Source organism: Poecilia mexicana, unplaced genomic scaffold (assembly GCF_051168715.1).
Source record: "Poecilia mexicana isolate PSO_F unplaced genomic scaffold, ASM5116871v1 scaffold_17, whole genome shotgun sequence".
Lineage (NCBI taxonomy): Eukaryota > Metazoa > Chordata > Actinopteri > Cyprinodontiformes > Poeciliidae > Poecilia > Poecilia mexicana.
The window spans coordinates 712,501-733,819 of NW_028263386.1; the positions used below are offsets into that span (position 1 = coordinate 712,501).

A 21,319-nucleotide genomic window follows, 5' to 3' on the forward strand; every position below is an offset into this window, starting at 1 on the left:
GGGACAAAAGGACATTATTTATGATTTAAACATAAAAACTTTAACAGGTTCCTCTGAAGCCAGAAACGGATCAGCAGGTTTATGGAAGTTGTGTTAAAACATTTTGTCACAACTTCCCAATATTCCAGTGGATATTTTCTGTCTTCTTCCTCTCCTTGGGCTGCCACCTTATTGTGGTGGAGAGGTGTGAGTGTCCCAATGATCCCAGGAGCTATGGGGCTTTCTGCCCCTAATGGGTCACCCAAGGCAGACAGGTCCTAGGTGAGGGGCCAGACAAAGTGCAGCCTGAAGACCCCTATGATGAGTCATAACTTTGGATCTGGTGTTCCCTCGCCCGGACGCGGTTCACCAGGGCCCCACTATTGAGCCAGGCTTGGAGGTGGGGCATGATGGCGAGCGCCTGGTGGCCGGGCTTTTACCCACGGAGCCCGGCCGGGCTCAGCCCGAAGAGGAGACATGGGTCCGCCTTCCAACGGGCTCACCACCTGTCGGAGGGGCCAAAGGGGTCGGGTGCAGTGTGTTATGGGCGGCAGCCGAAGGAGGGGACCCTGGCGGTCTGATCCTCAGTTGCAGAAGCTGGCTCTTGGGACATGGAACGTCACCTCTCCGGTGGGGAAGGAACCGGAGCCGGTGTGCGAGGCTGAGAGGTTCCGGATAGAAATAGGCTCTGGTTCTGGAACCAGTCTCCTTGAGAGGGGCTGGACGTACTTCCACTCTGGAATTGCCCACGGTGAGAGGCGCCGGGCAGGAGTGGGCATACTTGTTGCCCCCCATCTTGGCGCCTGTACGTTGGGGTTTACCCCGGTGAACGAGAGGGTAGCCTCCCTCCACCTACGGGTGGGGGGACGGTTTCTGACTGTGGTCTGTTCTTACAGTTCAGATTAACCCACCCTTCTTGGAGTCCTTAGAGGGGGTACTGGAGAGTGCCTCTCCTGGGGACTCCCTTGTTCTGCTGGGGGACTTCAACGCTCACGTGGGCAATGACAGTGAGAACTGGAGGGGCGTGGTTGGGAGGAACGGCCCCCCGATCTGAACTCGAGTGGTGTTCTGTTGTTGGACTTCTGTGCTCATCACGGATTGTCCATCACCATGTTCAAGCATAAGGGTGTCCATATGTGCACTTGGCACCGGGACACCCTAGGCCGCAGTTCAATGATCGATTTTGTCATCGTTTCATCGGATCTGCGGCCGAATGTCTTGGACACTCGGGTGAAGAGAGGTGCGGAGCTGTCCGCTGACCACTACCTGGTGGTGAGTTGGCTCCGGTGGTGGGGGAGGAAGCCGGTCAGACCTGGCAGCCCCAAACGTGTAGTGAGGGTCTGCTGGGAATGTCTGGCCAAGTCCCCTGTGAGACGGAGCTTTAACTCCCATCTCCAGCAGAACTTCGAACACGTTCCGGGGGAGGTGGGGGACATTGAGTCTGAGTGGAGGGGAAGGTGTGCTCCAATTACAGGGGGGTCACACTCTTAAGCCTCCCTGGTAAGGTCTATTAAGGGGTCCTGGAGAGGAGGGTCCGTCGGATAGTCGAACCTCGGATTCAGGAAGAGCAGTGTGGTTCTGGTCCTGGCCGTGGAACACTGGACCAGCTCTACACTCAGCAGGGTCCTGGATGGTTCTGGGAGTTCACCCAACCAGTCTACATGTGTTTAGTGGACTTGGAGAAAGCGTTCGACCGCATCCCTAGGGGCCCGAATACGAGGCTTCAGACGTCACAACCTGCTGCATCAACACAAGCCTCGATACGCTTCATAAAAATCCTCCTGATTGGTCGACACGCTCCGAGGCCTCGGCACTGAAAACACGTAATTCATCACCATGATCCCAGCTCCAGTCTGCATTTTGATCCATCCAAAACTCACATTTCACTGAACAAAGGGCAAAAACTAAAATTATAATATGCTAGTAATTATAGTTTCCCTAATATGATTAGAAGATTTTGCTGCGTGATTTCTTGTTGATTATGTCAGAGTATAAAGGCGGATGGGATTCAGCATCATTAATCCTCAGGTTGTAGTTTATACAGAACAATAGCAAATGAAACACAAAGAGCTGCCTGAAGAAACTCAGGTATTCACTGATTTTTATAGGAAACTCAACAGCTCAGACAGTTCAGTCTTAAGAGGATAAATCAGCTGTCATGGGATGTTTTCTGTGATTAATTGATTAAAAATAAGCAAATCCAGATTAAATCCAGGACAAGCTGCCAGTGGAAGCAGAGCTGACTGTCTGCTGAAGCTGAGGAAGAGGACGAAGAGGAGGAGCTGATCTGTTCCTGATCTCTAAGAGACTCAAACTTCCTCCTTCAGTTCAGTTCAGCTCTCCAACATTAACTCTGCTCAACATGGACTATTATGGTCTGTCTCTGCTGGTCGCCTCCCTGCTAACAGGTCAGATTGGATCGAGACGATCAACTGAAATGTTCATGAAAACTTTTGTACCTGAACAGATTTTTCTTCCTCCAGGTGTCAGATGTGATCAACCGACTCCGCAGCAGAATGAAGTGTTCGATTTAGTTGACAGCTTCGTTCCTCTGACCTACACTTTATCCAAACCAGCAGCTGTTAATGATTATTTCTTCTGGTACCGACAATATCCTGGAAAACCTCCAGAGTTCCTGATCTCCCACACAGCAAAAGGAGAAGAATTATCTCAGCCGCTTCCTGGTTTCCCCATTAGAGTGAATGAAGATGAAACCCGGATGGATCTGCTGATCTCCTCTGCTGCAGTGACAGACTCTGCTGTGTACTACTGCGCTGTGAGGCCCACAGTGACAGGAAACACCAGAACCCTGTACAAAAACCTGCAGTACTCCACAGCTGCCACTAGAGGGCCTCACTCCCTGTTAAACCACTAAAACCTGCAGTACTCCACAGCAGCCACCAGGGGGCGACATGCTCCAGCAGGCAGCGCTCTCCTTGTGCTCTGTGCTCCAGCATCGTGTCAATAAGAAGTGGTGCTGTGAAGAGAACAACAGTCAGACTGAATGTTGAACATCAGCTGCTTTCTCCTGCTGGTTTAAACCTTGTTGGACAGATGGAACATTGGCTGTGGATTATTCTGGCTGCTCTTTTCTCTGGTAAGATACAAAGATCAACATGTTTCCTCCACATGGAGGAGAAGTCTGGAAAGCTGCTGATTGTTCTCCTTTAATCAATCATCTCTATTGATCCATCTCTTCCTCTGCATGTTCTGTTCTTCCCCAGAGTGTAAAGGAGACTCAGTGACGCAGACAGAAAGAGAAGTTGTTGCTGCTGCAGGAAGCTCAGTGATTCTGGGATGTACCTTTGAAGCAAATTCCTTTGCAAATCCATATCTGTTCTGGTATAAACAAGAAGAAAATAAACTCCCAATACATATACTGACACGTGTTAAAGGAACAGGTGTGAACTCTAAGCTGTTCAACAAGGACCGATTTGATGCCAATCTTGAAGATGTTTCCATTCCTCTGAGGATCCAGAAACTTAATCCGTCAGACTCTGCTGTGTACTACTGTGCTCTGCAGCCCACAGTGACAGGAAACACCAGAACCCCGTGCAAAAACCTGTAGAGCAACAACAAGGCAATACTCCACAACATCCACTAGAGGGCCTCATAGATCAGGTTGCATTAACGTGACAATGGGTTGAATAAACTGTCCTTCATGAATGGTGAGACAGCAGCTATTCACCTGAGGCCTTGTAGCGTGTTTTACTAGACAAGCACTGTAGAATCCCCTTTAACAGTGTAATGGTGTAGTTGTGAGTATTTACTGTCCTGCTGAATGTTTCTCCTGTTTTTTCTCAACCACTGAACACAACCCATGTTACTGTCTAAAAGACTTTGTTTCCACCAGGAGGAAGAGGAGGAGCTGATCTGTTCCTGAACTCAGAGAGTCAAACTTCCTCCTTCAGTTCAGTTCAACTCTCCAACATTAACTCTGCTCAACATGGACTATTATGGTCTGTCTCTGCTCATCACCTCCCTGCTAACAGGTCAGATAGGATCGAGATGCTTTAAACTGTGAAAATGTGTCAATGACTCACAATGAAAACTTTTATAATTAAACAGATATTTCTCCATTTAGGTATCAGCTGTGATCAACTTACTCCTCTTGAGGAGGAACTCATTAGTTCAGAAAGCAGCTTTGTTAATCTGTCCTATGCATTTTCAAGACGAGCCACAAATGATTATTTCTTCTGGTATCGACAATATCCTGGAGAACCTCCACAGTTCCTGATCTCCCACTCAGGAACAGGAGCTCCAATGTCAACATTGCTTCTTGGTTTCTCCTTCAACATGAGTGATGATAAAACCCGGATGGATCTGCTGATCTCCTCTGCTGCAGTGACAGACTCTGCTGTGTACTACTGCGCTGTGAGGCCCACAGTGACAGGAAACACCAGAACCCTGTACAAAAACCTGCAGTACTCCACAGCAGCCACTAGAGGGCCTCACTCCCTGTTAAACCACTAAAACCTGCAGTACTCCACAGCGGCCACTAGAGGGCCTCACTCTCTGTTAAACCACTAAAACCTGCAGTACTCCACAGCAGCCACTAGAGGGCCTCACTCCCTGTTAAACCACTAAAACCTGCAGTACTCCGCAGCAGCCACTAGAGGGCCTCACTCTCTGTTAAACCACTAAAACCTGCAGTACTCCACAGCAGCCACTAGAGGGCCTCACTCTCTGTTAAACCACTAAAACCTGCAGTACTCCACAGCAGCCACTAGAGGGCCTCACTCCCTGTTAATCCTCTGGTTGTTGAGTCTTGGACTGAAGACAACAGAGACATGAAGCAGTAAAGATCAGAGACAGAGCTGCTGAGGAAGCAGAAAACTCTCTGATTGGTCGAGTTGAAGTGGCCCCGCCCACTGACCTTCAGCTCATCCAATGACATCATTTCCTCCTCCTGCTGCAGTGGAAGAACCTTGTTGATCTGCTGTGTGGCTCTAAGGACTCCAAAGACATGTTGCTCTCCCTCGTTTTGCTTCTGTCTCTTATTAGAGGTGAGTTTAGGTTTTTTTCCATCTGCTCCATTAATTAATAATCTTGTCACCAGTTAATTTAGTTGAGCAGGTTGATAGAGTAATACTGTTCAGGGGACATTTTTCCACTTTTTCTTCTCCTCTTACCCTCATGGACGATGGCTTCATTTCTTCCAGGTCTAACAGCTCAGGCAATAGAGTTCATCTCTGCTGTTGGTTATGAAGTCAACGGGATAGAAGGACAACTTGTCTCACTCCGCTGTAACTACCAGACGAGTTCCGTCAATCCCAACCTTCACTGGTACAAACAAGTTTCTGATGTTGAGGCTCCTCAGTTCCTGCTGTGGAAAGGAGCAAAGAACCAAAGTAAGGAGTCGTACGTTCCCAACGATCATTACAGATCAGTAACAACAGACACATCGACTGAGCTGCAGATAGAAACAGCAACCCTGGCAGACTCAGGCCTCTACTACTGCGCTCTAGAAACACAGTGGTGCAACATGTAGAGGAGGCTGTACAAAAACCTGACCACAGACACCAGACTCATGTTCAAAGATAAGAGAAACCACAAACCACCGCTCCTCATCCAAGGTTTCTGCTTTTTAAAGAATGTTTCTTGTTGCAGCTTCAAACTAAACCCTAGTAAAAGTTCCAAGCCCCACCAGCAAGTCCTGGTGGTCTAGACCTACTGCCCAGTATTAACCGAGATGCATTTGGTTTTGGGGTTCAGGTGGAGAAGACTCTACAATCGGCAGTCTGTGGTCTGCTAAATGTAACTTCCAGACCAATTTTCATGTGTTATTGACATCAAAATTACCAAACCACATATCGCTCTTTACATTCTCTCAAATGTACATAAATACATTTGAGTGGACAGGGGAGCCTGTTGGGTGTTACAGAGGGCCAAGAAGGTGGCTAACATGGAATATATGAATAAAAGAAATAACTTGGTTCTTACTGCTTAAGGCTGGTGGGTTGAGAGATTTATTAGCACACTTCTACAGAAATTACATCGTCACACGCACATCGTTACAAAAATCCAAAATCTCTCAATTGGTGCTTCTGACATCACTTTTTACAGATTCTCATTTCTACTAGTGCATATTGGAAAGCTTCGACCAATGGCCCTTGATTTACGTAGGACTTGTGGCACCGTTTGACATTAGGTGTGAATTGGGGTTCTCAGAATATATTTGGGACCTCTTGGAAATCCACATCTGCTCCGTTTCACATACACAAAATAACAACCAAGGGTTGTTGTTTTCTGTCCAAACAGCATTCTTTCCAAGTCATGGGCTCCTGTCCAGTCCTTACTTGCACATGAGGAGGGGAAGAGAGGGTCAGAATGACTCAGACAGACTGCCCAACAGACCCCCTGCTGCTTTGCAGACTAGGTGTGGATAGCCGATGAGGTTCATTATGAAGGGAGTACTCCATCCTCAGTGCAGGTCATACATGACTTGTGGGCCTTTTGGTTCCATACACCCTTATTTGGCTACCCACTAATGGTAAATGGACTGAACTTATATAGCACTTTTCCAATCATTTTGACCACTCAAAGCGCACTAGAGTCACATTCCTCCTGCCTTTTGGCAGGAGGAAGCTGGAATCGAACCTACTACCTTCCGATCACAAGGCGACTACCCACAGAGCCACAGTCGCCCCACTAACTGCAAACAGATGCGTTTCAAACTCAGATGAGGATACTGATTGACAATTCCTGCAAAGGCAGAGCATCCACAGGAAGAATACGTACCATAAGCCTCCCATCAGTGCGTCCCATCGCTGGAAGCCCCAAACCCAAAACCCTGTTACCCTGAAAATGAAAAATGAGTGAGGAGAGGGAGACGTTCAAATGTAGCTGTTTCTGAAACTCTCCACAAGGAACACTGATATGTGTCTGATCAAACCCTGTACTAAAACCTGCAGTACTCCACAGCAGCCACTAGAGGGCCTCACTCCCTGTTAAACCACTAAAACCTGCAGTACTCCACAGCAGCCACTAGAGGGCCTCACTCCCTGTTAATCCTCTGGTTGTTGAGTCTTTGGACTGAAGACAACAGAGACATGAAGCAGTAAAGATCAGAGACAGAGCTGCTGAGGAAGCAGAAAACTCTCTGATTGGTTGAGTTGAAGTGGCCCCGCCCACTGACCTTCAGCTCATCCAATGACATCATTTCCTCCTCCTGCTGCAGTGGAAGAACCTTGTTGATCTGCTGTGTGGCTCTAAGGACTCCAAAGACATGTTGCTCTTCCTCGTTTTGCTTCTGTCTCTCATTAGAGGTGAGTTTTATTATTAAGTACTTAATAATTTCACTAGTTGATTTAGTTGTGCAGGTAGACAGGAATACTGATCAGGTTGTTCATTTTCTCCACTTTAACAGGACTAACAGCTGATGACTCAATCGCTGCTGTTAGAGATGAAGACAGAGGGACTGAAGGACAGCCTGTCTCACTCCGCTGTAACTATGAGACAACAAAAAAGTTTCTGCACCTTCACTGGTACAAACAAGTTTCTGATGTTGAGGCTCCTCAGTTCCTGCTGTGGAAAGGAGCAAAGAACCAAAGTAAGGAGTCGTACGTTCCCAACGATCGTTACAGATCAGTAACAACAGACACATCGACTGAGCTGCAGATAGAAACAGCAACCCTGGCAGACTCAGGCCTCTACTACTGCGCTCTAGAAACACAGTGGTGCAACATGTAGAGGAGGCTGTACAAAAACCTGACCACAGACACCAGACTCATGTTCAAAGATAAGAGAAACCACAAACCACCGCTCCTCATCCAAGGTTTCTGCTTTTTACTTGTTCAGGGAAGAAATGGAAGCTCATCATCTGATCGTCAAGGAAAAATACACAATTATAACTCCTGACAATTTTCCTAATTAATTAATTATTTATCGTAAGGAAAATAAAAGTTTACTATGAGCAAGAGAACATTTTCAGAAAAGTCAGCCATTTCCTACTGATGCTTAAAAGTTTTGTACAAAGAGGTTTTTTAGATTTAAGGAATTCTGCAAATAATTTATCATCTTATTTTCAACATTCTGACTTCAAAGCTTAGAAAAATCAACATCTGAAGCAAAACTTCAGGACGACTCAGCACCCTGAAACCTGCAGGAGCAAAAGGTCAAGATAAAATGACCAACAGCCACTAACAGGATAAATTTATTCTGAATGAAGTTTCAGTTTTTTCTCCTCAGGAAGAAAAGCTGCAGAGTTTCAGGCTGAAATGTTTGATCTACTGAACCCGACCTGAGAGCTTCAGGAAAACGTTTAACTGCAAAAAATCTAAATCCAGATGAAAACCAAGGAGTTGGTTTCATCTGGTGCAGCAGAGCCGAGTCCAGACGGAGACGATTCTGGAAGGAAACCCGGTGAAAGTTTCATATCGATGCTCCAAACTCTCATCAAACCGTTTCTTCTTCTGGACCAGAAGCTGCAGTTCCTCCTCCCACAAACCGGGTCGGTGCCGAGCAGCCGAGTCCCGGACCAGGGCTCTGCTCTCTGAACCGTCTGGGATCAGAACCTCACCGCTGGGACCGGCTCACCTATTCATGGATCAACAGCGCCATCATGTGGACTCAGGTTGAAAGTGAAATCTTTTCTGTTTAAATGGAGCTGAATTCCTGCTGCAGTGTTTTAATGTTTCATTCATGTGATCATAGCTGATCATTTCTCTCATCTTTAACAGGAGAAGCTTTAAACCAGAGGCGGTAACCTTCGGGTCGGTCCAGAGGGAAACACACATCTTCACTTCTACATTCAGTAGTTTTTCTGTGTCCTTTCGGTTATTCAGTGTATTTTATGTTAATTTATGGATTATTCCAGACATCCCCCTTCAGTCTCCTGCTGCTCTGCATCCTGGTTTCCATCCCACAATCATGAAAAATTAGAAATATTGTTTTTGTGTTTCTTTTAAAGCTTGCTCTTTATTTCGAGCTGATTTTTCATCCCTGCTTCCTGTTTTCATTGTTTCCATTCATGGATCCTCTGATTTCCTCTCAATCATGTTTATTTTTATGTTTGAACTGAATTTATTTAACAATTTTGATGCCTTCAGATTTAATCGATCTGCCCTGTAGAGCAAATGCTTCAGTACCAAAAACGGCCAGCAGGTGGCGGTGGCGCTCCATCAGAGAAATGGACTGATTTCATTGGGAAACTGTAAAACATGAAGGAAATGAATTCACTATGAACCATTATTGGACATTATGGTATTTTCATGATGTGAAGACTTTGAACTACCTGGCTGCTGAAAGGTGTAATAAATTTGATTTGAACTGATTCTAATCAGCAGCTCATGTCTCCTGGTCGGCCTTTAACTAGGCCGCATCATGAGAAACAGAAACTGGAGAAATGCTGCATTGTAAGGAAATCAATGTTTCATCTGATCATAAACTCAGGATTCAGTCCAGATTCAGAGGAACCAGCAGGTTCTGAACATCTCAGGCAGTTTGTTCCAGGTCTGGTTCTGGTTCTGGTGAAACCGACCTGATGGGTCAACATGGTTCCTACCTGAGCAGCAGGTTTCAGACCAAAGCCTCTCAGAGCTTCATGAAGTTCTGATTCACTGACAGACGGAGAACCAGAGCAGAGATTCTGCACCCGGTTCTGATCCGATCAACTGGACCAGATGGACAACATCCAGAAACGGAGCCTTCTGTCCAGCTGCATGCGGGGTGTACTAACTTACTGCATGGAGGGTGTACTAACTAACTGCATGGAGGGTGTACTAACTTACGTGATTGGCTGAAGGCGTCATGTGACTGACTGTCGTCCTTCAGTCTGTCCGTCAGTCTGTCCGTCAGTCTGTCCGTCAGTCTGTCCTTCAGTCTGTCCTTCAGTCTGTCCATCAGTCTGTCCGTCAGTCTGTCCTTCAGTCTGTCCTTCAGTCTGTCCATCAGTCCTTCCAGGTTCTTTCATTCTTGGACTCTTCCTCTAGCTGACCGTTCTCTCCTGGAGGGACAGAGACCTTCCTAACGTCTGTCCACATCTCTTCTGTTACGCTGAAGGTCCGATCAGCCATTAGCAGGAACACGACCACCGAGTCGTCCGGAAACTTTATAATGTGATGATTCTCCTGTGGCAGGAATCTGTGTGCAGAACAACAATAAAGATGCTGAAAGTGTGGCAGGCACCTCAGCGTCAGACGAAGTGCCTCTGACCAGATGTGGCGTCAGTATGGAGAAGAATCAGGTTAATATTCACATCTCTGGACCTCAGCAAATATGATGGCAGATGGAAAATCAATGAAAAGCTTCACATGCGGCAGCATCGTCCTCTTCCTGCTCTGGAACTGAAGCGGATCCAGCAAATAAGTTCCCATTTCACGAATCGTCTCGATTTCAGAACAAGTCAAAGCTTCAGCCTAAAATCATTTAGCTCCTCATGAGATTCAGCTTTGGGCACCAAATATTTCCAAATGTTTGTCACTTAGCAGAGCATCAAGGATTTATGGAAAAGCTGATATCTGCTGGCTGCTCCGTTCAGGTTCTGATCCGTCAACCAGCAGAGTTGACGGATCAGAGTTTTCTCTGACTGTCTTCAGTTATAAACACGTTTCTGTGAGCAGGAGGAAAACAGGCAGTTCATCCCTAAAACGTTAAAACGGTTATTAAAGTTCATTAGAGACATTTAAATCAGACACATCAGGAACAACTCCTCTTTTCCAGTCCTGGTTTTTACAGCACTGGAAGTTTTTACTGAGGATTTTATCATCACTTCACCTCCAGCATCACTCTGGATATCAGAAAAACACATATTAATGTCTCTGTTTTTTTCGTGAAAACATCCTGAATGAAAACAGAGAACAGAAACACTGAACGCTGAACTGCAGTTCTGTAAACATCCACTTGATGGTGCTGTTGTCCAACAAAACAGAAAAACAGCCAGCATGAAGGACGCCACCTGCAGGATGCAGGAGTCCTAGCAGCTTCAGATTCCACTGAAATGATTTGATTAAAATCAGAAAAAAAAAACACAGAAGAAAGAAAACTGAGGAATTCTGGGATGTTTTCATTTCTCTTGGTTTATTTTCAGATCCAGATGTTTCAGGTCAGATCATCAGTTAAACTGATCTCTGTTCGACAGCAGCTGTGATGAAAGGATGACAGAAAATATGTTTTATTACAGGAAATAAATACAGATGTTTATATTTAGAAACTTATAAGTAACCTGAGCTTCTGTATGATCGGTTTCATCTGATGGATGATTTTAATGTGAATATTTTGTATTTTATAATAGTTGAAGCTTTCAGAGTCGACTCACCTGGTTTTCCAGATGCTTTTGTTGCTGCTGGTTTGTTTCCAGTCTGAAGGAGACTGAGAAGGTTTCTGTTGACCTTTACAGAAACCAGATCAGACCAAACCCAGATCAGTGAATCGTCTTCGGTTCAGTCACTGAGTCGGTGAAACTCTGCTCCTCCTGATGTGACTCAGCTCTGAATGTTCTGGAAACAGAAACATGATTAAAATAATCTGATCGTTTCATGACTGAAAACAATCGTCTTGTTTCTCTGAACAGGAAACCGGAGATGACTGAAATCAACACCATTGATTCATCAGGTTGATGCTCTGAAATGTTGCATTAAAGCCGTTAGCATCTTTTAAAACCGTATAAGATAAATATGATGAGATTATAATCCAGAACAGAAATAAAACCAACATTATGAGCCACAGGGTGAAACATTTAAAGAGTTAGCTAGCATAGCTACAGCTACATCCAAAACTATTCAAGTCCAAATGAAAATTAGGCTCCATGTTGGATATTTTTCAGGTTCAAGAAAAACTTTTTTTTCTCAGGATTTGATCAAAATTCAGCAGAAAACCTGTTAATTTTACTGATTACTTCCTCACTGGGTCACCTTCAATGATTTCTGTCTCAACTTCCTGATTCAAATCAATCAGTTCCTTTGATGCACCAATCAGAGGCCTCCGTACCTGCATTAGGTGAGTTGATATGGACAGCTGGTTCACCTGGACAGGTGAGACAAACGATGCCAAACATTCAGAGACGAGTCGAACTCCAGGAAGGAGCCAGGAAAGATTCCTGCAGATCCGCTGGGAATCGTTACAGGATCCGGAGCAGCTCCTCCTGCTGGCAGAACCGAGACATTACAGGCGAGAGCAGCAGGAATGTCCTGAGAGTCCAGAGTCCCTCAGTCTGTCCCTCAGTCTGTCTGTCCCTCAGTCAGTCTGTCCCTCAGTCTGTCTGTCCCTCAGTCTGTCTGTCCATCTGTCCCTCAGTCTGTCCCTCAGGGTCACAGTGTCCTGAAGACGACCCTGACCTCTTGACCTCCAGCTCTGCTCTGAACTCTGATCATCTTTTCATGTTAAAAACTTTAAATGTTTTAATTTCTGTAAAAACTCATTTTTCCTCTTCTGGGTTTTAATTAAATTCCTTCTTAAATTATTGAAAGTGTTTCAAAGTTTCCCTTCAGCAAATTGAATTAAATCATTTAATGTGTTTATGACATCATATTTTATTTATCTGATTAATCTCATCATTTATCTGTTCTGTCATATTTCATAAACATTGAATGGATATTCACAGTAAAAGTGGCTTTGGTCTGTTTACTGCTCCCTCTGAGGTCAAAGGTCATCTAGATTTACTTCCTGCTTTAATAATTCTGGTTCAAACTGACAGTTTTAATCCAGATTATAGATCTGAATGTGTAACGATGACCAGCTGCTGCTGTGGTTCATGTTGTCATATTTAGAACTGAATGAATGATTCTTGTTTCCTGGAAGTTGCAGCTGCAGGTTTTTTTTTTTCCGTCGGAAACTTTCTGTGGTCGAGTTTCTCTGGTTCAGCCGGATGTTTGTCAGATTCTGGGTCGACCGCAAAGAAGCTGCTGCTGCTGCTGCTGCTGATGATGATGATGATGAAGATGATGATGAAGATGATGCCACCACCACCGACTCGTCTCTCAGCTGCTGCCTTCCGGTGCGGTCGGCCTAGTCAAAGCAACAAACACCAGAAAGGAGCGAACAGCATCTGCTGAACCTCTGACACAAAAACAATTAAAACTGATTTCTGTATTAATGGCTGCTGCTGCTGCTCAACCTGGGGAGGGTCAAAGGTCATCTCTGAACCGGCCCAGCAGAATCAGGCCAAGTTCAAAGGTCAGAGCAGGCCCCAGTTAGCAGGTCAAAGGTTAAAGGTCATGGTACTGATAGTATCCAGAAACAAGATGGCAGCCGGATCTGAAGGACATCGTCAGCTGGACCGAAGCGTGATGTCATCAGGGTTGACCCAGCTGAAGGCTCGGCGGTGGCGGAGTGATGCTGTGGGCCCCAGAGTGACCAGGATCTGCCTGCTAGCTTGATCTTCCTGACATTAATCATGTTGAGCTTCTTGTCGTATTTCCCGACGTCCAGAGGAAAAGCTCCGGCGGCCTGGTTTTGGCCCCTGCGCCTCATGTTTGACAGCTGCTCCAGATTAAGGTTTAGTGTTTATTGAACCTGAAAAATAAAATAAAAATAACAAACAGCAACAAACCCAGGTGTTGGGATGGCCTAGTCAAAGTAGAGACATCAGCCACAGACTGAGGCAGAGCAGAGTGGACCTGATGGTTCTGATGGACCTGATGGTTCTGATGGACCTGATGGTTCTGTTGGACCTGATGGTTCTGATGGTTCTGATGGTTCTGATGGTTCTGATGGACTCTGAGCTGCTGAGTCACTTTATGATTGTTTGGATCCAGGAGAAATTTAATTTTTTTATTTATAAAATATTTTAATTTGATATTTAAATATTTAAATATTTTTACCTTAAAACCATAAAAGTATCAATAAATTAGTTATGGATCTAATCAATAATCAATAAGTATCTGCTGGTTCTTCCAGTTATTTTATGATTTTAAAAAATATTTCTGCTGTTTGTCAGAACGTCCTGTAGTTTCTCTTTTAATGCTCAAATATACGAAAACATCATTATAAACATTTTAAACATTATAAATATTATAAACATTATAAATATTATAAACGTTATAAATATAAATATTATAATTATAAATATAAACGTTATAAATATTATAAACATTATAAATATTATAAACGTTATAAATATAAATATTATAATTATAAATATAAACGTTATAAATATTATAAACATTATAAATATTATTTTAAATAAACTCAGCTGCACCTTGAAACACAGAACATTATTCATAACTGCAGAATTTTTATGTTCAGTATTTTTATTCTTTATTCTGTTTTTATGTATTTTATTTTCTATTTGTTTTTGATTTAATCGTCACTGATGGATAATAAAGTTCTAATTTCATCTCATTTATACAATAATATGTAACGTTGATATAAAGGTTATATAAATTATCTGTCTGTTTTTAAATGATCCAGTTTGAACCACTAAATTATTTATTCAAGCAGGTTTTTATTTATTATTATTTATTTATGTAAAACAGGAAATGACCTTAAATGTGTTTTATTCCCGTTTATATAAAGATTAATGTTCTGTTTGGGATGAATGAGTGAATGAATGAATTCATCTGCAGCTCGGTGTGACCTCTGACCTCTGCTGAGTGTTTTCTGGATGTTTCTGCAGCTGCTGCTGGCGGCGGCAGGAAGTGTGAGACCTGCTCCGGTTCTGGTCGGGGCGCCTGGCCCGGTTCCCCGCCCCGCCGGCTTCCTGTCCCAGCGGGCTGAGAGGCGCCAGCCGCAGCCGCCTTCGCCTCTGACGCTCAGCGACCGCATCCTGTGGAAACTGAGAGCGGAAGATCCTCAGCAGCCAATCAGGACGCAGAAGCAGCGCCCACGCCGTGACGTCACAGCCGCCACAGGAAGTCTGCAGCTTCAGGTCACAACATGATTTTACATGAACTTAACTATTAATTTAAATGAGATAATCTGGATTATTTAGAGGGAATTATGTTTTCTATCCTGATTATTTTCACATTTTGTAAAAAATAAAATAAAATAAATTTTATGTTAATTCATTTAAAGTGATTCAGTAAAAAAAAAGATTCAGATTCATGATTTAAACCTTTGAAGGTTTTTATTCCTCTGAATCTAAATCATCCACAAACCAGACAGGAACAACAATAATAAAGATCATAAAGATCATAATAATGTAAGTTTATAATGTAATTTAATCTCTGGGTGTAATTTAAGGAACAGAACTGATTCTGTTATGAATCAGAGAATAATTAATAATCAATGCTTTGATTGATGGATGATCTGCAGGGATCCTCATATGAGGAAATGATTATTATGTAATAATAATAAAATGATTATTATGTAATAATAATAAAATGATTATCATGTAATAATAATAAAATGATTATCATGTAATAATAATAAAATGATTATTATGTAATAATAATAAAATGATTATCATGTAATAATAATAAAATGATTATCATGTAATAATAAAATGATTATCATGTAATACTAGTTTCTGTTTTCAGCGTCTAAATGAACCTTCAGCTTAAATCCTGAACTGAGAAAAGATTTAAATCTTTAATTTCACTCATCAGGATTAAATTCATTCAATTTCAGGCGAAGAGAAAATTTAACATCATATTTTAGTAAAAACAGAAAAAAATGATCAGAACCTTCAGCAACTGGGTCAGGAGCCCAATGTTCGACCCGGAACCATTTGGACCCGGAACCATTTGGACCCGGAACCATTTGGACCCGGAACCATTTGGACCCGGTTCGGTTCATTTTTGCTCCTGGAGGTTAAAATAACGAATAAAATCTCTGGTTCTGGTCGGTTGGTTCTGTTGGGTTCTGCTACAAGTTCAATCATTCAGACGTCGGATTGAAGCTTTTATAGAAGAACCAGAACCAGAATCAGAACCAGGACCAGGACCAGGATCAGGACCTGGACCAGGACCTGGACCAGGACCTGGACCAGGACCTGGACCAGAACCAGGGCCAGAACCAGGACCAGGACCAGGACCAGGACCAGGACCTGGACCAGGACCTGGACCAGAACCAGGAGCAGGACCAGAACCAGGACCAGGACCAGGACCTGGACCAGAACCAGGGCCAGAACCAGGACCAGGACCAGGACCTGGACCAGAACCAGGAGCAGGACCAGAACCAGGACCAGGACCAGGACCAGCATGGCAGCATGAAGCAGGCCGTCTTTCTGTCTGACATCCTGATAACGAAACCCGACGTCTGAAGCAGGTCAGGCTTAAATATTTAACAGCAAAGCAAAGAAGAAGAATGAGAGGAAGTGGAGTTCAGGTCAGAGGTCAGAGGTCAGAGGATCCTAATTAAAGCCTCCAAGCTAAGATGCTAAGGTTCACGATCCTGTTAGCAACACGGTAACCATGACGATGAATCATAAATTATAAATAACATCAAACTGAATCGGTTCAGATGAATCAGTGACTGATTCATTCAGTCATTCAGATCAATTCAAATTATAGTTTCAATAAATTTATAAAAGTCATAAATGGTGAAAATTCATCAGATGATTTTATGAACTTATTGATCCTTCAGCTGTTATCTGTAATATTTATGCTAAACTAACAAGACTCAGTTTAGCTCCTGTTACCATGGCGATAAGGCCATGTTAAATGCTCCAATATTCTGAAAATCTGTTTCATTTCCTCATAATGAGGTTAAACAGCCGATCAAAGTTATAAAAATATAAAATATGTTCAGATGGTTTAAATAAAATAATCACACACACGCACACACACACACAGCTGCTCTGCGGGTTTCCATAGTTTCCATTCGGTCTGAACAGGAAGTGATGAAACTCGTTCATCAGATTCTTCGCCTCTCAGTCGGGATCTGGATCCAGGAAACCACAGAAGAAGAGCACGGCTCCTTCATCGCCTCCTCCTCTTCCTCCACCTGCTCAGAACCGCCACCAGGACATCCTGCAGGTTTTGGGTCAGAACTCTGAGCAGCTTCACATCCAGAACCGGGTCAAAGTCTGGCCTCAAACTGTTTGAACTAAACGCTGAATATAAAATAAAACCTGATAAAAAACTAAACTAAAGCAGGAGGGTTGATGCCCCCACCTGTTTCTGGGTCCTGATCAGACGATTCATTCAGACGATGTTCTGGTTGTTTGGTGTGAAAACGACGGAACGTTTTTGTTTGGTCCAAACGGCTCAATCTGAACCTCGAGACTCCAGACGGTTTAGACCAGGGGGCCCAAAGGGGGTCCTGGAGGCCCGGCATCCTGCATGTGTTGGTTCTGTCCCTGCTGGTAGAAACAACCTGCAGGTCTGGACCCAGTTTGGACCCACATGTCTAACAGAACCGTTTCCATCTGATGGACGTTTACAGACACAACGGGTCATTAACCCATTACTGATGGCAGAAAGACCACAGGACACCAGAACCAGAACCAGGACCAGGACAGAACCAGAACCAGGACCAGAACCAGAACCAGAACCAGAACAGAACCAGAACAGAACCAGAACCAGGACAGGCCAGAACCAGAACAGAACCAGAAAAGAACCAGAACCAGAACCAGAACAGAACCATAACCAGAACCAGGACCAGAACAGAACCAGGACAGAACCAGAACCAGGACCAGGACCAGGACCAGGACCAGAACCAGGACCAGAACAGAACCAGGACAGAACCAGAACCAGGACCAGGACCAGGACCAGGACCAGAACCAGGACCAGAACCAGAACCAGGACAGAACCAGAACCAGGACCAGAACAGTACCAGAACCAGACCTTACCTCGTATTTTTGTTTCCTTGTATTTTTAGGCTCTGGATGTTTAATTATTGAGATCATTTCTAATATCTGGTGGCGTTTCTGACAGATGGAATAAATTTGGTTCAACAGCATCGCAGAGCAGCGTCACACCAGGAGGAAACCAAACCAAACCGAACCAAACCGAACCGTCGGCAGCATAAAGTCGGATGTTCTTCTATTTCAAAGAATAAAATCATACAGATTCCCAACAGAACTGCTTCTCATTTCTGAGATTAAAACTAAAATATGAATATATTTAATGAGATTTTCTGTCACGGATGAACGTAGCATCAGTTGTTTCAGCTCTGTTGGATTTTATTTGTGAGACAGGAAGACAGAGAGAGATGTCAAAGGTCAACAGGCTGGGAATCGAACCCGCTGAGGTTCAGTCACCGCCGCCACAACGTAGCTCCAGTTTTCAGCTCCATCCATCCCACAGCATGCTGCTACCACCACCATGTTTTCCTTCATATTTTAGGGTCAAATTTTTCGATCCACAGTTCCCTCCACTGCCTGCCGACCCGTCAGAAAGCGACTCGCGCCGCCATGATGAACCTGTTGGTGTTAAAACTGGTACTTTGTATCAGCTGTGGTTGTTTTAAAGTGCTTTATAAATAAAGTTGGTTAAAACTGGCCGGCTCAGAACCGGACAGTTGGCGCCTGAGGTCACTTTATTTAGTGGATCTAACTTTATGTCAGGTTGCTGCACAAGCCGCAGGATGCAACCAAACGGATCATCTTACTGCAAACAGGAAAGGGACCTAGTATGAAGACGTAGGTCATGTATTAACCCATATTAAACATGTACGGGTTCATTCCTGAATTTGCCAATCGTTCATGTTCTTTGTCGTGTTCTTCTGCCGCTGCATCTAATTCGTTTACAGGTTCGCCAATGTATCAGTGAATAAATATGTATTCACTGATTTACAGCAAACAGTTGATGGGAGGCGTCTAATCATCAGTAACCCTGGAGCTCCACCATCATGTAGCCTAGCATGTAGCCTAGCATGTAGCATCTAGACTTAAGTCTCCTCTGGTGTCCATGGAAACGCCGTTATGACACACTGGTATAAACCATGGAGTGAATTCAGGCAGATTTGATCAAATCAACAAACGGTTTGGTTTCTACGCTAGCTAACACCGCAAGCTAACACCGCTAGCTAACACCACAAGCTAACGCCGCAAGCTAACGCCGCAAGCTAACGCCGCAAGCTAACACCGCAAGCTAATGCCGCTCTCTGTGAGCTACGTCCCAGTTAGCCCAACTGAGACCGGTAGAAGCCAAACTGGAGAAAACAATCGCAGTCGCTCTGATCAAAACTCCCGTCCCTCACTAACAACGTCCATCATGGCGCATCAGCGCCATCAGGTGGGGTTGTTTTATCCCTGACAGCGTCACCACAGGGGTCACCACAGGGGTCACCACAGGGGTCACCACAGGTTAAAATGTTAGAATTTATTTCCTTCATTTGATTGAATTTCATAACTCAGAGAATTTATGACCTCAGGACAAGATGAGCAATAAAACATGTTAAATCATAATTTATTTCTGAACCTAAATACACTTTTTAAATGTTTCTGTGTCACTAGAACCAAACAGAACCAGCTAACAGAACCAGTTAAACAAACAGAACCAGCTAACAGAACCAGTTAAACAAACAGAACCAGCTAACAGAACCAGTTAGCAGAACCAGCTAAAGAGAACCAGCTAACAGAACCAGCTGGTCTCGGCACAGTTTCACATCAAACTGCATTTCTGGATTCATGGAAGAAATGAATATTTTTTAGTTCTCTGGGTTTATTTGTTTGGGTGAAATTTATTTTTCAGATGATTTTTGGCCTTAATTTGCTGATAAGGAAACAAAAATCTTTTGTCCTCAATAATATTTAACTGGATTCTCCCTGATTTGCTGAGAAGAGATTATTAATCTGGATGAAAGTTTTTTCTGCACATTTCTAAACTCATTCCTGTTGTTTTTTGCTCTGCTTCCCTTTAATTTAAGAACATTTATGCATATTTTCCCTTATCGTCCATTAAACTGTTTCCTTCAGAAACATGGAGGCAGAAGCTGGTTGGTTTCTGGAGCATCAGAAACGTTTCACAGATGTCAACATGAAGACATTTATTCTGTTCATCGGTTCTGGTCCATTGGTTCTGGTTCATTGGTTCTGGTTCATTGGTTCTGGTCCATCGGTTCTGGTCCATCGGTTCTGGTTCGTCAGTTCTGGTTCGTCGGTTCTGGTCCATCAGTTCTGGTCCATCGATTCTGGTCCGTCGGTTCTGGTCCATCGGTTCTGGTTCATTGGTTCTGGTTCATCGGTTCTGATTAATCAGTTCTGGTCCATTGGTTCTGGTTTGTCGGTTCTGGTTCATTGGTTCTGGTTCATCGGTTCTGGTCCATCGGTTCTGGTTCATTGGTTCTGGTCCATCGGTTCTGGTCCATGGGTTCTGGTTCGTCAGTTCTGGTTCGTCGGTTCTGGTCCATCAGTTCTGGTCCATCGGTTCTGGTCCATCGATTCTGGTCCGTCGGTTCTGGTCCATCGGTTCTGGTTCATTGGTTCTGGTTCATCGGTTCTGGTCCATCGGTTCTGGTCCATTGGTTCTGGTTCATCGGTTCTGGTCCATCGGTTCTGGTCCATTGGTTCTGGTTCATCGGTTCTGGTCCATTGGTTCTGGTTCATCGGTTCTGGTCCGTCGGTTCTGGTCCATCGGTTCTGGTTCATTGGTTCTGGTTCATCGGTTCTGATTAATCAGTTCTGGTCCATTGGTTCTGGTTCATTGGTTCTGGTTCATCGGTTCTGGTCCATCGGTTCTGGTCCATCGGTTCTGGTCCATCGATTCTGGTCCGTCGGTTCTGGTCCATCGGTTCTGGTTTGTCGGTTCTGGTTCATTGGTTCTGGTCCATCGGTTCTGGTCCATTGGTTCTGGTTCATCGGTTCTGGTCCATCGGTTCTGGTCCATCGATTCTGGTTCATCGGTTCTGATTAATCAGTTCTGGTTCATTGGTTCTGGTTTGTCGGTTCTGGTTCATTGGTTCTGGTTCATCGGTTCTGGTCCATCGGTTCTGGTCCATCGGTTCTGGTTCATTGGTTCTGGTCCATCGGTTCTGGTCCATTGGTTCTGGTTTGTCGGTTCTGGTCCATCGGTTCTGGTCCATCGGTTCTGGTTCATCGGTTCTGGTCCATCGGTTCTGGTCCATCGGTTCTGGTCCATCGATTCTGGTCCGTCGGTTCTGGTCCGTCGGTTCTGGTCCATCGGTTCTGGTTCATCGGTTCTGGTCCATCGGTTCTGGTTCATCGGTTCTGGTTCATCGGTTCTGGTCCATCGGTTCTGGTCCATCGGTTCTGGTTCATCGGTTCTGGTTCATTGGTTCTGGTTCATCGGTTCTGGTTCTTTCTGGTTAATCTGACCCGTTTTCGTGCTTGCCCTCCCTCCCACACCCAGCTGTCTGAACAAACACTTTCGTATCTCAGCTCTGCAGGTTTTGCAGCAGAACAAACAGGAAACCACAGAAACATCAGCAGCTCGTTTGAGCCGCTCTGCTGATCTCTGACAGATTACAGATTATCTCTCTCATCACTTTGATAACACCTGAAAACATGAGTAGAGATCAACAAATCGATTCTGCAGCTGAAGGAAGAAAAGTTTCA

At 44.3% G+C, this 21,319-nt stretch overlaps 1 protein-coding gene and 1 long non-coding RNA gene across 3 annotated transcripts in view; one reads left to right on the forward strand and one right to left on the reverse strand.

The window, feature by feature from the left end:
* LOC148154483 (uncharacterized) overlaps positions 1-2,854 on the forward strand; it is a 9,881-nt gene extending 7,027 nt beyond the window's left edge. Inside the window, exons 4-6 of the mRNA XM_088014767.1 lie at positions 568-670; positions 2,307-2,387; positions 2,463-2,854. Coding sequence (XP_087870893.1) covers positions 568-670; positions 2,307-2,387; positions 2,463-2,854 — 576 coding nt within the window. The remainder of the gene's footprint in view (positions 1-567; positions 671-2,306; positions 2,388-2,462) is intronic.
* Positions 2,855-5,930: 3,076 nt separating this feature from the next.
* LOC106906666 (uncharacterized) lies at positions 5,931-15,024 on the reverse strand. 2 transcript variants are annotated; one of them, XR_015765779.1, is made up of 4 exons: positions 11,908-15,024; positions 11,237-11,417; positions 9,711-11,062; positions 5,931-9,131 (listed from the first exon to the last, which is right to left on the reverse strand). It is a non-coding gene; the product is annotated as an uncharacterized LOC106906666 (long non-coding RNA). The 2 variants fall into 2 exon arrangements; XR_015765778.1 differs by lacking the exon at positions 5,931-9,131 and having other exon boundaries at positions 10,980-11,062; positions 11,908-13,431; positions 14,502-14,880.
* Positions 15,025-21,319: the final 6,295 nt, after the last annotated feature.